Genomic DNA, 15,137 nt, shown 5'->3' with positions numbered 1-15,137 from the left:
TCCATTTGGGAGACATCTGGTCCCGCATGTCCACGTCTGATGCGAATTTCCAAAATGCCATTGCAGGTGAGTGTTGGCTTGGTCTGGAGGATTCCTCCAAGTGGAGCTAGCGCTCCTTAGTTCCTGGAATAATGGCCCCTTCGCCCCTTCCCCCATTCCTCGTTTCTGTTATGGCCAAAATCTTTCACATAGCATTTGCTAATTGCCTTTGGTGCTCGCCTTACTTTAAAAGTTCCTTAAGTTTCCCTAGAAGTGGACCCTGAGACAAGGAGTTGTGTGCAAGTGATTAATGAAGGAAATGTCCCCGGAGAAACCGGTGAGAAATCAGGGACAGCAAAAAGGGAGGGAAGAACCCAAGTTACTTGGAGGGTGGCTTCAGCCTAATCCCGTGGAGGGGCTCTGGAGTGTCAGCGGTCTCCTGACTTTGACCCAACTGGAGGCAAGGGAGCCGGGCACCGTCAGACTCTGCCGAAGGGCCGCTGCCAAGGGAGGTAGACTCTGAGGCACTTTCGGCTCTTTGCACTGTGGGCAAAGTGCGCTGCGGGCTCCCGAAACTCAAGAAGAGCCATCCCAGGAGAGTCGCCGGTAGACAGCATTAAAAACAAAAGCACTTGGAAGCCAGAGGTCAGGCACATGGAAATGACCGAAGGGCTATGGGGAGGTTTGGGTGGAACGCTGACACTGTCCACCATTATCTGCTGCCCAGTAATAAATGACTCATCCAGATGACCTCTGAAAAGGGTTCTGAATTTTTTGGAACACATCTCAAACTATTTTCTAAGGGCACGGTCCTTAAGATACTAGATTTGTCCTCTCTCTGGCTTTACTTTTGTTTCCAGAAATTTTACCCATTTATCTTAGAGTACCATCTGGAAAAAGCTATGTTGGAAATGGAATTTCACTCTCTGCTTCCCCCACCCACCCCACCAGCTTACCCGCAACACTCACACGCACGTTGGAAGCCAATTGCCCATGTGGGTGGTTGCGGAGTGAAGTTTGATCATTGGCGTGCTTTTTAAAGACCTACATAATATGTTGGTTTTCTAATCTGGAAAAAAATGCAGGTAGCTTTAAGCTGCATTGCCTTGCATCTTAAATACTTAGCTTTAAATTGTTCTAATGCTGGCAGGTCCATGTCTGCATGGTTTCTTACCTCTCCAAATGAATGGTAGGCTTTCACATCTGGTGCTCCAGTTTCCACATCTCTACTTTGATTTATAGCCACATCATGGAACGTACAGAGTTGGCAGAAGACCTTAAAGGCAAGCTAATCTCAAAGCAGCTTGTACAAAAGTGTTCCAGCTTTGCTTGTGCAGAATTTATTTGAAGCAACCAGTTTCTGGGTCTCGAGTAAGCTCTGTGTGATGTACTGACCCGTGCTTCTATTGAGGGGTGAGAAGTTGCATTAGGATTTGCATTGCTAATAAGCATGCCTGTCCTTGCACTGGAAAAAGAGTCTGGGGCAGGTAACAAAGCGCTCAAGAGTGGGCACTCTGCTGTCAGATCGACTGCTCCTTCACATATTAGCTCGATGACTCTGCTGATGTGTTACCCTCTTGCAGCCTAGGTTTCTTGTCTGCAAACTGGGAGTAAATAACAATATTTATTGGAACACTGTGAGGATTACATAACGTAAGACATAAAAAGCCCTTAAAACAGTGCTTGGAACATTAAAAATACTCAATAAAAGTTAGCTGTTACGTGACTCTAGAGAAAGAGGCATGAAAATCCTAAAATAAGACTTTTTATTTTGAAAATCATACCCACTTTGGGCCCTGGGATCTGCTGATACGGTCTTGCAAAGCCTCAAGTTTAGTTTTCTTTCTTCGGTATCTGAGTCTTGGTTCCTGGAGGACGTGGTCACTCTCTGTGCCCTAGCTGACCTGAGCCTTGGATTCTGAAAGGGCATTTCATTTCCCTTAAATTTTGGGAAGCCTCAGGCTCTGTCACTGTGGCCAACAACTGTGACTTTGTCTGTTTAAATGAAGCCCTTTCTAGTGAAAAGGCTTAGATTTTGAATGCAATGCACAAAGGGGTCCATGTAAGGGAAAGTTGTTGAGAAATGAGAAGAGCTCTCCAAATCAAGGATATGTTATTCATCATCTCTATAAAAGAGGATGGACGGCTACAAGATGCCTCCAGCCCACACGTATGGAGCCAGTCCCTGGGTATCTGAGGCGCCCATGACAGGCTGAGTTCTCTACCGTGCTTCCATGTTGGTTGTCTTCCATACAGTGGATGGCTGCAAGCAAAACAGGCCAGGAGGTGGCTTCTTGGCTTACCTACGCTGGTAGCCACCATGCTGGGGGAGAAGCTAAAACTGCAGGCAGCTCCCATGCCCAGAACGCTCTCTAGTCTACAAGTGTGACATAGCACTGAGCCCCTCCATGTGTGACCACACTCTGTCCTCCATGCAAACCCTGCCCAAACTCCACAGCAGTACTGCCTTCCAGATGGAGCTCCCACACCAAGCATTGCCCATCCTATTGCTAATTGTTTGACTCACCTGTGGGGGAGGAGAGGCTGGAGGCTGGGCAGGTGAGCGTGTGTCTGAGCCACCAGAAGTGGTGTCTGAACACTTTAGTCTTATCCAGACCCTGTGCCTTGGCTGGAACTCTGTTCTTGTACCTATCACTCTCATACTCATGGACATCTGAAACCCTGAATTCTTCTTCTTGGTTCACCTGTATCTTCACAGATTTTATGAATTGCATCTCCAAAACCCACTAACTTAGTACATTCTATTTCTAATACCATTGTATACAGAATACCTCCAAGAACAGAGATATCTACATAATTAAACTTTTGTAAACCTCTAACTCTTTTGTTCACAATCCTGGTTGCATGGTAGAATCACCTGGATAAAAACGAAAGAAAGAAGGAAGGAGCAGGGGAGAAAGAGGGAGGAAGAAAGGAAAGAATAAAGGAAGAAAAAGAAAAAGAAAAGAAGGAAGAAAGAAACAGAGAAAAGAAATGAACCGGTGCCTGCCTCACTCAGGGACAATCAGAAATCTGTAGGAGTGCTGCCTGGTCATTGGGTTATTTGTAAAACTCCACCAGGCAACTTGAATGTGTGGGTGAGGTGGAAAGCCACTGCTCTAAGCAGAAATACTTTATGAACTTCCACTAAACCTACGATATTTATCTCCTATAACACAGTAGGTCCCCTTCTGATGACCAGGCACTATAGTCTGTGCTAGGCACAGCCTGGGACAAGGCACACGTGCCCACTGTTTTCAGGACACTTATGGTCTAGCACTCACACACACAAACTGCAAATTTACAGTCCTTAGCTTTACTGTTAAACATGAAGAAGTGATAAATATTGCTAAATATGCAAGAGTTCTGGAAGCTCTCAAGTGCTAAATATTTACAAAAAGGTATTAAAATTCAAATTTCTACTGATTCGCCCAGACACATATGATGACATATTCCAAAGCTAGATCCCCATATGCAGAGTTTACAGAGGAAATTGTCAGGACTGAGTCCACAGCCCTAGTGAATCAGAACTATTGAGAAACCCGCAAGCTAAGGGGTCATTCAAGAAAAACCCACATTTGCAGACAATTTCAGGATACACAACCTTCCTAAAATTTGCTCTGATCCCCATGTTAAGAATTCCCAACTTAGGGTGTTTTCATCAGCACATCAAAGACAGGACAGCCAGCTCAAAAGAGACCCTGTTTCTTTTAAGTCTTGACCAGATAAGGGATCAAAGGGAAAAGAGAAAATCAAATTTTATAGGACAGCGGGGTAAGGCTACTGAAGGAATAAAATTAGATGAGTAAATAGAGCACTTTTAAAATTACTATTGATGTTATAGATGGGTCTTGTAGAATGGGAAGAATTTGAATATATGGAGAGACTCATAAAGGTATTTCCAATAAAGTGAACTCCATAAGTAAAATATGGGGATGTGGAGGTAAGAAAAGTCTTGTATTCCCACGGAAGCAAGGATTGTTCAGTTTGCCTGAGATTAAGGCATCTGGAAGGAAACAGGAGAGAATGCTGTGTGGTATCCAGAGGAGGGCCAGGTCATTACATATAAGGAGTCCCTGCTGGGTGGGAGTTCCTATAACGCCTGCACTGTAAGGCTGGGTTCCTGAACTCAACCATTACCCATTCTGTTCTGTAAATCTCCTTTTTCTTTTGACTAAAACCGGAAGGCATAGCCCAAAGAAGGATTATCCCATTTCATGAATGGGAAAGTCATACCGAAATTCTCATAAATTCCAACTATAAAAATAAAGGTGCACTCTAGCATCTTGATCCCAAGTTTTCTGTACTCATGGGAACCACTAGTTTGAGGATCTCAAAAGACAACGACATGTGTCCTATGAAAAGAAGGCTAAGAGAGGGAATAAATCCACAGTGGCTGATGCGATTTGTTTCCAATTCTTATCACAACTCCTGTTTCTCAAAGAGTTAAACATCTTTCTTTCAGGAACCAAGAGAGAGTGAGCCTTGCAGCATTTGAAAAGCAGGTGCCATCTTCCTGCAGTCTTTGCTCACAGTCCATTGCAGCGACTCCTGTTCCGTGGGAGGGCTTGCTGCTGAAGCACAAAGGTAGCCTCTGCAGTTGGGGCTGTCTCTTTGGAGAGTCCTTCTCATCTCGTTTCTCTCTTCCTTGCCCTCCTCCCTCCTCTCCCCCTCCTCCTCCTTCCCCTCCTCCCCCTCCTCATCCTTTTTTCATTATGGTCACCCCTGATATTCCAATACTCTGTCTCATCCCTTACTTTGAGGAAAAAGCTCCCTGGGAGCCCCACCATTTAGCTCTGAGCTTATTGATAAATTTGCATGGGTTTGATGGTGTGATAAAAATGTTTCAATAGCTTTGCCATATATAAAAGGCCAAACTCTGTATTCCTAAATGTCAGATGTCAGTGATCGTTTTAGAATTACGTGAAATTTGAATCTTTAGAGACAGATCTGATAGGTAGAAGCTGCTTTGGGCACAAAGGCTTAAGAAGCGTCTCTCTTAGCTGCCTCCTCTGTCAATTCCACCTGCACAATCTTCACTTCTTCCCTCAGGGAGTGGCTGGCACCACACCTGCCTTTTTCCTACCTGTCACGCAGGAGAGCAGACGTTTTATAAAAGCTGACTGCGAAGAGACAGAGAGGCAGCCAGTTCCTTAAATTAACATAAATAGCTGTGAAAATCATCCTGGTATTCTAACTTTGATTTATTTCAGATGCATTTTTATAGGGAAATCCAGAATGTCTAAAAACTAATAATTGTCACAATTACTCCTCTCTCCAAGTAACATCTGGCTACTTCTGCATGCTCATCAGCCTGGACCCCGTGGCACTGAACTCCTCTTCATGCCTCGTCTCTGATTCTCTGCAACTCTCTCTCACGCCCACTGGATAACAAAACCACACCACCTTCAGACACCTTTAAAATTCTGTGCACCCAATTTGAACAGACTAAAGCTTTGGAAAATCCAGTATAGGCAGCATTTAAATTTTTGGGAGTGAGGGAAAGAATCCTACTCTCCTAGATGGAGAGAGGGGGAGAAAGCATTTAGGAAATGCAATCACCATTTCTGGTACTTATCCACAAACACCCACCCCAGGAAAGCCGAGCCACTCACAAAAAGCAGGAGTGGGAAGCTTGAGTGATGGTGTCTGAGGCCAGGCAAATGCCGCGAATCGTGTTCAAGGTGGTTTACTCTTTTGGGAATTGCATCTCTGAAATGCTCTTTGCAGGGATGATGGGAACACGTGTGAAGTAGTGAAGTGCTGCCCATTGTCCGCCAGTGTGCCCACACTCCAGTCCTCAAAGGTGTTCTCCTCTCCTTCTCTCCAGTGTGGATGGCGCCTCCTATGAAGTCATGCAGATCGACGTAGAAATTGAAGAACCCAGTGACCCACCTGCCACACAGCTTGTCACATGGCAGGTTGAATATCCAGGAGACATCACATCTGACTTGGGTGTATCCAAGATCTACGTGAGCCAAAAGGACTTGATCGGCATCATCCCACTGGCCATGGTAAGAATGTCCCCACCTGGGACTGTGAATGCAGAGCTTGGGGGAAGAAAAGAGTCAGCTCTGTGACCCAGACGTGGTGGGGTAAGGTCAGTGAGCCAGAAACCAGGCAGGGGAGAAACTGAACCAGGAAATGTACTGCAAATTCTCAAACAAATTTTTCCTAAAGAATATTTTCAGAATCTTATCTAGAAAATAATAAAACTCCAGGTATTAGATTTGGGTCTTCCATTATATGAAAAGTATTGGTGATTTAATAAGTGTGTTTGTATGATACAGTCTATTTAAGGATCTAAAACACGTACACCTGCAGAGACCAAAGAGATGAAGGAAATGAGTGAACATGACAAGTCCTTGGCAAACACCCACCCAGTGTAAAGGCCCCCGCCAGTGTCCACCATGCAGGAAAGCCAAGCCAGGTTCTGAATTCTTAGGATCTCCTGATTTCTGAAGAGAGGCCATAAATATAGTTTTAATGTAAAACGTCAACTTGTGCATATTGGCACTCATTTTAAAAATAAATAAAGCACTCTGTGGGAAAGAGTTGTCTGTATTGCATTCTTAGGCCATCTATTTATAACGTGTAATCTAAAAGGCTTAGGACTGTAAGTCTGTCCATGTATTTCCCAGCATTTGTGGAACAGAGATGGGCTTTTATCCTGGAGAGGACCAGCCCCTGGTTTCTACACAACATAAAACATTGCCTGTGGGAGACTGATGACCCGTGTTCAGCTGAACGAAATACACCAACACCTTGTGTAGCCTGGCTTTCCGAGGAACTCGTCCAGAGCCCCTACAAAGGAATAATGTTTTTCCTTAACGTGAATTTTCACAATGCAAATGCTTGGGCATGTTAGTCTGCCAACAATAATTTGAGCTTTCCCTTGGTACAAAAGTACTTTTACTGTCAGAAGTGAAGTATGAGTTGACCTGTCCTTTGACTGCCTGGTGCCTCCCCGTCACCATCTATTAGAAACTATCGGCAGGTGTTATTCTGTGGTAATGGAAGGACATCAGGAATCAATCTTTCAGTGAAAGGTACCATGGACAGTTGCCTAGTGACGACAAGTTAGTTACAATGCTGTTCATTAGGAGATATAAAGGTGTGTGGGTACTTACGTTGATAAGGACTCTCATTAACCATTTCTTTAATTTTGAAGGCACGGAGCCTCCCCTGATACATTGTTTCATGAGTGACAGCAGCGTTCCGTCATTTAGGCTATTAGTGGTTCTGCACTGGGCATGGCAAGACCGTTTGTCTTGAATCGGTAATTACTTGAATTTGCTCCTTTTCAGCACCTTTGGTCTGTTGAGCTTTTAGCAGTTCTCTGAGCAGCTTCCGTTGCTTTGCTCAGCAAAAGCCAATTGACTTTGTTTTCTGCACTCAGCATTTCTCCCACCTAGAACGTGCCTAATGCTCCTGTTTCCTGTTCCAAACCGCTTGTTCACAACCCACATGAATCCCGAGCCTCACCAGAGCCCCTCTCTCTGCCCTCACGGGTCTCTCAAAATGTTCTCGTCAGCCTCTCTTGCTATGATATCGTGTGATGCTATAAGGTTGTATAATGGCAGAGCTAGAAAGGGTCTCAGCTTAGACCTTGTTGACCCTTTTATCAGTTAAGAATTAAATTTGGCTGAAAGCAAGAGAGCTCCTCACCCACCCACTCGACTCTACAGTGGCTAATAGTGGCTGAAGTACAAATGTGTTTTGTTTTTTAGTGTAAAGGAACTCCTAAGGGTGATGGCCCAGGGCTAGCATGGTGCCTTATGCCATCTGAAACCCAGGCTCCATCTTTATTTCTGCTTCAGCAGCCAGGGGCATGGATTCCATCCTCATGTTTACCACACAGTCCAAGATGGCTGCTGGAATGCCAGCCAGCATATCCAAATTCTGCCGACCAGAAAAACCCTAAGAAATGCAGAAATCAAACAGGGTCAGTTCCTTTTCCCTTTCAGTAAGCCTTCACAAGAATCCAACATAATATTTCTGGTTACATCCAATTGGCAAGGAACTTAGTCATGCGGCCCTACCTGGTTGGAAGGAAGGCTGGTAAATCTATTATTTAGCATAGCACATAGATCAGATTCTGTTTCAAGGAATGAGAGGAGATTAGATATTGCAAGGCAATGAGCAGTATTTGCAACAATTCTCCTTCATTTCCACATGAGGAAACTGAGGCTCAGAGAGGTTACTCGTGTGGGCGCCTGAGTGTTTTCGATTCTGTATTGGTCTTTTTTTTTTGAGGAAGATTAGCCCTGAGCTAACATCTGCCACCAATCCTCCTCTTTTGCTGAGGAAGACTGGCCCTGAGCCAACATCCGTGCCCATCTTCCTCTACTTTATATGTGGGATGCCCACCACAGCATGGCTTGCCAAGCGGTGCCATGTCCGCACCCGGGATCCGAACTGGTGAACCCCGGGCCGCCAAAGCCAAACGTGCGAACTTAACCGCTGCGCCACCGGGCCGCCCCTGTATGCGTCTTTATGAGCCTCCTAGGAAGCAAAATAATATAACTAAATCAGTCTCCACTTACTAGCTATGCAACCATACTTACTATCACTGTGCCTCAGTTTCCTCATCTATAAAGGGAGGAAAGAGATAATTGCTACTCACAAGTGCTTAAAGAGTGCCCAGTCCAGAGCAAACCTAGAGTACGTGCCGGCTCTTCTGAGGACCATTTCCTCACTGAAGGCACAGGAGAAAGCATCTCCAGCAATGATGTTGTAAATTCCTTCAGCAAAGGGCGTGGTCCCAGCCCCCGTATCTCACAGTATAAGAAGAGCGCTGGGCAGTGTGTAGAGGCTCACTGATTCTGGAACTGAGTGGAAAGAATTGGATGAAAACACTCCTGGTCTGATGAGTTTTTACTAATATTCTCTGAGCATCTTCCCTGGAAATAGGACTCCTGACTCCCCGGTCTCCTGTATTTGGAGTGTTCTGAAGCCCCTTTCCAGACCAAGCTGCTTCATTTCGCCTTTGACTTGTTGGTGAAAAGTTGTTGCCAGTTCATGGAGGTTACCATCATTAAATAGACCTTTTGCCATTTTGTTTCATTTTCACTTTATTTTTGTTCATTGTTTGTTCATTGAGGGAAATTTGAAGGAATCTGATATCCATGCATCTATTTATCTATTCATTTGTGTCACAAGCGCTGGAAATATTAGAGAAAAAGAAGGAAAGCCAGCTCCCCAGGACCGTGATGGTGAGGAGAGGGTGCTTTGAGCTGAGATCAGGGCCACACTGGAGCTTGTGAGCTGGAGGAAGGAGGTGGGTCTTTGAATGAGGTGGGAGGCCCCCGGAAGGCTTTAGGCAAGGGAGTCACATGGACGATTTATGCCTGAGGAGAACACTCTGGCTGTCCGCGGAGAGTGGATCTGGGAGGGCAAGAGGGGCATTAGAGTGGTAGGGACTGTACCTTGGGTGCTGTAATGAGCTTGAAATTTACTTGTCCCCACCTTCTTGTCTGAATGTCAGCAGCCTGGGGCCTATCTGGTGGCTCTAGGGGGCTAGGAGATAGGACATAGCCTCCCTCTATCCTGTTGCTGAGTGACCCCAAACATATTGACCTCATCCCCATGGTCCCCAATGAATAACAGCCGTGTCCACATGGCAGCCAGCAGGAATAGGCCAAGGGGACATGTGCGGAGTGTGCATCGAGGACGTGACCCTTCTCTGAATACTCCGCCTCTGCTCCCATCCTATGATCCATGAGCTCAGCCGAGTGACCACATGTGGCCACAAGGGAGGCTGGGAGAGTGAGCTTCACCCTAGGAGGCCATGTGTCCAGCCACGAGTATATTACGGAGGAAGCAGGAAAGAATGCAAGTGAGGCCACACTGATGCTATCCTGGACCGCACAGTCGTAGCAGTGGAGAAAAGAGAAGTGCACTGTTTTAGGAGACTGCTTAGTGGGCAGATGACGGGACTTTCCAATGCACTGGACGTAGTTGTGAAGGAAAGACCAGAGTAAAAGATGAGTCGTAGTTTGGGGCCCAGTCCAAAAGTTCCCCACGGATCTCCGTGATGCCACCAAAACACTTAAAATGTTTGAGAGACTTTCTGTTATAAAGCATCCTAGGGTTTACACTTTTGTACACAATTCTTGGCACACATCTCTGATTGATTTCCCGAGATAAACGTTTAGAAATAAATTTGAATCAAAGGTTATGCAATATTGTAATATTTTTTGATAACAGTTGCCAAACGGCCTTCAAAAGTTTAACCAATTTACCATTCCACCTGCTGTGATACTGGTACCCATTTCCCTGCAACTTCACCAACACAGAACATTAAAATTAAAAAATGGGCAATTTACTAAGCAAAAATCATATCTCAGTGTTGCCTTAATTTGCCCTTTTATGGTTGCATTCTTTATTTCTGTATTAAACATTTGTTCTTAGCCCACCTTCTTTTTCTATTGGGAATTCAACTTATTATTATTTTGTCATAAAAAACATTTTTATTGTGATAAAAAACACATAACATTAAATTTACTGTCTTTACCACTTTTAACTGTACGATTCATTCATCTTCAACATGTTCACATTGTTGTGCAACAGATCTCTGAAACTTTTTCCTGTTACAACCCTGAAACTCTGTCCACCCAACACCAGTCCCCGCCCCCGCCCCGCCCTGCCCTTGGTGAGCCCCTTCTACTTTCTGTTTCTGTTTGGATTGACATATTGCAAGTATTCTTCCTGAGTGATCATCTGCCTTCTAATCTCACGGGTCATATGTTTTAGCATACAGAAGTTTTTGGGTATTTGTTTAGTTTTCGTGTAGTCACATCCATTGATCTCGTCCGTAATGGAAATCCCTCCTGTCGCCCTAATTATGACCAAAAGGAAAAAACAAGGCCGCTTTATTTGTTCTTGTAAAAGCTCCAAATATCCACATAGCCACACACAGCGCACTTGAAGCGGTAGAACGGTAACGGTGAAAGGAAATGCAGCTGCGGCTCCTTAGCCTGTTATTAAGGATTTGGGATCCGCGTGGGGTGAGTCTGGTGGCCTCTCCGTTCTTGGTGTGATGTATAATTCCATCTCCAGGAAGCCTTGGAAGTAAGATGCAGTTAAGCACTTAGATTCAAAGCTGATTTTCCAAAAGACATTTATTTCTTCCTCAATATTTTGCCTATTTTTTCCTGACGTCTATGGCCTTAAAAGCTTTTTTGTGTCTTTTTTTTTAATCCGTTCATGTATTTCCATGAGTTTATTACATGATTTTCTTCTGTTCAGGGAGTGATGGCTTACTATCTCGTAGGTAAATATATTTTTGTCCTTAGGGAGAAAATTCTTAGGAAAGGTCGTTAAATGTGCATTAACATTAATTGAGTTAGTGCATATCTGTAACTGCATGTCAGTGTCTGATTCCCGGGAGCGGTGTTTGCAATTCTCAGAAGAGTTGGAACACATCTTTCTGGGGTGGATGGCCCAGTTTCTGCAGGCTCTTCAACATCCTTCTCTCTAACTGCTTCCTGAGTTTTGGCTAAAACCAGTATTTTGAGCTTCTGCCAAGATTCGGAGATAATGATACTGATATTTATCAATAGGAATACCACACCAGTTAGTCCTTTAAAACATATCAACACGTCCTCTTCCTTTTAAAATAAAACAAACATTATTTCATTCCTGTTGGTAGCCGCAGTTCAGGTATTGTAATTGTGGTTGCTGTTGTAAGTGTGGAAAATGGACGTGGATCACTGAACTCTCCTGTGGGTTGTAGGAACATGCCCTCCCCCCATGTTGCACCCCTGATGAGGGTCTCATTTTGCTTCGTGTCCCAGCCTTGACTACCAAATTGTAGTTATTAGAATTGAGTTGGGGCTTTACATAAAACTGAATCAGGAGATACAGTCGAGATAGACAACTATTCTCCTTGAAAATAATCAGAGGAGACCTCTCACCCTAATGGGAGATTTGGCGATGGTGACATTTCGTGATATTTACAGTGACATGAGGTTACAGACATGCATGCCAGCCCCAGCCCTGCAGATCCTTGGGGAATGCCCACAGAGTTTTTAAACAAAATCAAAGAGTCGAATATGCCATGTGCTCTTCGTGAAGTGCAATTTGGTACCCCATTTTGAGCTTTTCCTTAAACGTGATGCTAATGGGCATGCAGATGAATCTCGGAACTCTCTCTGTATTGCCCACGGACTCCACATCCTCCGAGGAGTCTCCCTTGATCCTCACAGTCAGATGCAACCATCATTGACTCATGTTCTGTCCACTCTGTGGTTTCCCTGTGATCAGTAAGTACAGTAGGCAAGTCAGGAGATTGAGACACTCTTGAGTTAATTTGCTGATTGAGCCCGTACCACTGGGAGCCATAATAGGCAAGAGCCATACCAAGATGATGGGATGACCTAAGCTCAGCATGTCCCTTATGTACCCTCCAAGTCCTTCCTCACTACGTTTCGTTGTTGGAACCCCACTGGCACCCTTCCAACCTGCAAGCCCTCTTCCAAAGCAGAGACAGCTAGACTCCAAGGCACCATTCCTTACTGACTGTTTCTGTGACATTCAGATGCTGCTTTCTCCTGTAAGAGTCCCCAGAACCCAGACAACCATAAGTGGGAGCTATGCAGTTCAGACTTCCGCGGCCCCTTCGCTGACTCGATTGAATGTTGAGTTTTGTTCTTGTATGATTCTTGGGATTATAAGAAAGAAAACATTAAATAAAATCTTCCCTTCTTGTCTTGTTTGCGTCTTCTTAAATCTTACTGATCAAGGCATGTTCTCCTAAATCTATGACTCAGTAGAATATTCCATTTCTCTACGCCTACCAGACAAAACTCACCCACATTTTTATAACCATATAATTTACTCTTGTAAAGCTTCTGATGAAATGCATTTTAAATAAGCTTTCCTCAATCGAATACATTTTTCTTCTTAAACAAAATGAACTTCCTTTTCGTCAACCACATCCTCCCTAATCTTCAGACCCTTCAGGACTTAGTCTCCTGGCACATCCACCTTGCCTGGATCCTCTCCTCCCTACACTGTGATTGCCATCAATCCATGTGCTCTCCATGTTTGTACACCTGGCAGAAGGCACGGGGCCAGCTCGTAGTAGATGCCCAGCGAACGGTCTCCCCACCGTTGTCGAGTCCAGGGGTCTGTGGAGACAGAGTAACGCTGAGTCCGTGATCTCCCGTCAGTTTTGAAGTCAGCCCACATAAGTGCCTTGACAGTCACCTACTGAGATGAGCACTTGAGAAAAGGCCCCCAAACTGTGGCAGGAAACTATCTTCCCTGGCTCCAATAATGAAATTTCTTTTTATTTTTGGCATAAAAGCAGATTCTTGGCTCTTTTTTATTTGACTTTTTGTGGTATTCTTTTCCTGTGTCAGCCTGTTAATTAATATGCCAGATACCCTCTGTTGTTTTGCTCAGACTTTTTGAAAATTCAGTCACACTGCATAGCACACCACTGCTTTCATTTTTATACTTTCTCAACCAAGTGCAAATTAAGACGTTGAAAGAGCCCTTGAGAAAAATCTCTGCTCCAAAACGCATTCTTGCTCTGTGTGTTTGTCGAGTAGCCATGGCTGCCCCAAAAAGCATTCACAATACTTACACCAAATACTTACTGTTCGTTAGGTACCAGGCACGGCTCTGTGTACCTCCTTCTAGACATTAATGCATCTAATCCCCACAGTGACCCAGTGAAGCTGGGACTGTGCTTATCCCCACTTCACAGATGGATGAGGGCACACAGCTTGACGAATGGCCCCAAGTGACCCGGCTGAGAAGCTGAGCTGGAATTAGATTCTGGATGGCTGGGCTCCAGAGTTCATGCTCGCAGCCAGTCCACTGTACCACCCTCCTCAGTGAAATCAGAGTCTAGGCTATTGATCAGTTTAAGATGCAAAAGCATCTTCGGGAAATGAAATGCAAAAAAGCACACTCGTAAAAATGTGAAATTGAGAAGTCTTACTGAAATAGGAAAAGTCATCTGAAAATGAATTATTTATCGTGCACAAAGCCACTGCCTTTCCTTCCCAGCCCACTCTGCCACCTTTGATGCCCCCTAATGAGCTGCCCTCTTCAGAGGTGACATATGATGAAGAGCAGCAGCCAAGTGCTTTTAAAGGTACATGGTACAAACAAACCAGGGGAGTCATTGCTGTTGCTGCCTGTGGTTGGTTATTACAGCCTCTGCTGTTGTACAACTGGTCGCTGTTAGGGAACACATGCTCATGATGTAACCCACTTTGTAGGCACCAAGGAGGCAACCCATTCAGGCTATGTTTACTGAGCTCCCACGACGTGCCGGGTGCTGGGCTTTGTGTTGAGGATATAGCAGAGCTCACACTCCACTCAGGGGAGGCAGGTGGTAAATAAAAATAATGAAGCAAGATGAATTCAGAATTGATGTGTGTTGGAAGGAAATAAAACAGGATGTTGTGAGGTGAGCTCCAAGAGGCTGGGGCATCCCTGTAGGGGTGGCATCTGAGCTGAGACGGGATGCCAAGAAGGATCCAATGTAGGAAGACCCAAGAAGAGCTGACTTTCCAGACAGATGGAAAAGTGGATGCCAAGGCCCAAAGCAGAGACCAGGTTGGTATGCTCCAGATGGAAAAAGTCCAGTGGAGCTGGGGAACAGGGAGCCAGGGAGACGAGGTCAGAGGAGGCAGGCTCTGGGCTACAGACCCTCATCAGGCAGGATATGTGTGGCAGGACTTCGGAGTCACTGTCTCTAAATCTCATCAGATTCACGATCTGTTTTTAAAATATCACTCTGAATGCTATGAAGAGAAATTTGGGAGAATCGATGGAAACAGAAAGACCATATTCGGGGCCTCTTTGATGGTCCAGGTGGAAAGGGATGAGAATTTGGACTAGGGTGGTGATGGAGATATTGAAGACGATATCAAAGACAGATGGAAGGTCTTGGGATGTACTTTCTAAGTATAGAATCATGCCTTGCTCATAGACAGGACAAGGAGTGTGAATGGAAGAGATCAAACACAGTCTAGATTAGACAGTGCTGTACAGTAGAACTTTCTGAGGTGACACAAATGCTCTGTTATCTGTTGTTGTTGTTACCCGTGGAGACGACTGAATCCTGTGGACAGCAGAGGGGAACCCTGCCCAGTCTTTTTGCACCATCCTCTCACCTTCTGGCGCTACATCAGACA

General features: G+C 44.9%; 1 protein-coding gene across 2 annotated transcripts in view; it reads left to right on the top strand.

Moving 5' to 3' along the window:
* The window catches only part of TMEM132D (transmembrane protein 132D), a 596,330-nt gene that overhangs the window by 387,639 nt on the left and 193,554 nt on the right, over positions 1-15,137 (top strand). For both annotated transcript variants that reach the window (XM_070627303.1, XM_070627304.1), the window contains exon 4: positions 5,810-5,993. In XM_070627303.1, the coding sequence (XP_070483404.1) occupies positions 5,810-5,993 (184 nt within the window). The remainder of the gene's footprint in view (positions 1-5,809; positions 5,994-15,137) is intronic.

Source organism: Equus przewalskii, chromosome 7 (assembly GCF_037783145.1).
Source record: "Equus przewalskii isolate Varuska chromosome 7, EquPr2, whole genome shotgun sequence".
In the NCBI taxonomy this organism is placed as follows: Eukaryota; Metazoa; Chordata; class Mammalia; order Perissodactyla; family Equidae; genus Equus; species Equus przewalskii.
Note: the sequence above shows the minus strand (reverse complement) of the source record. Positions and strands in the feature narration are given on the sequence as shown.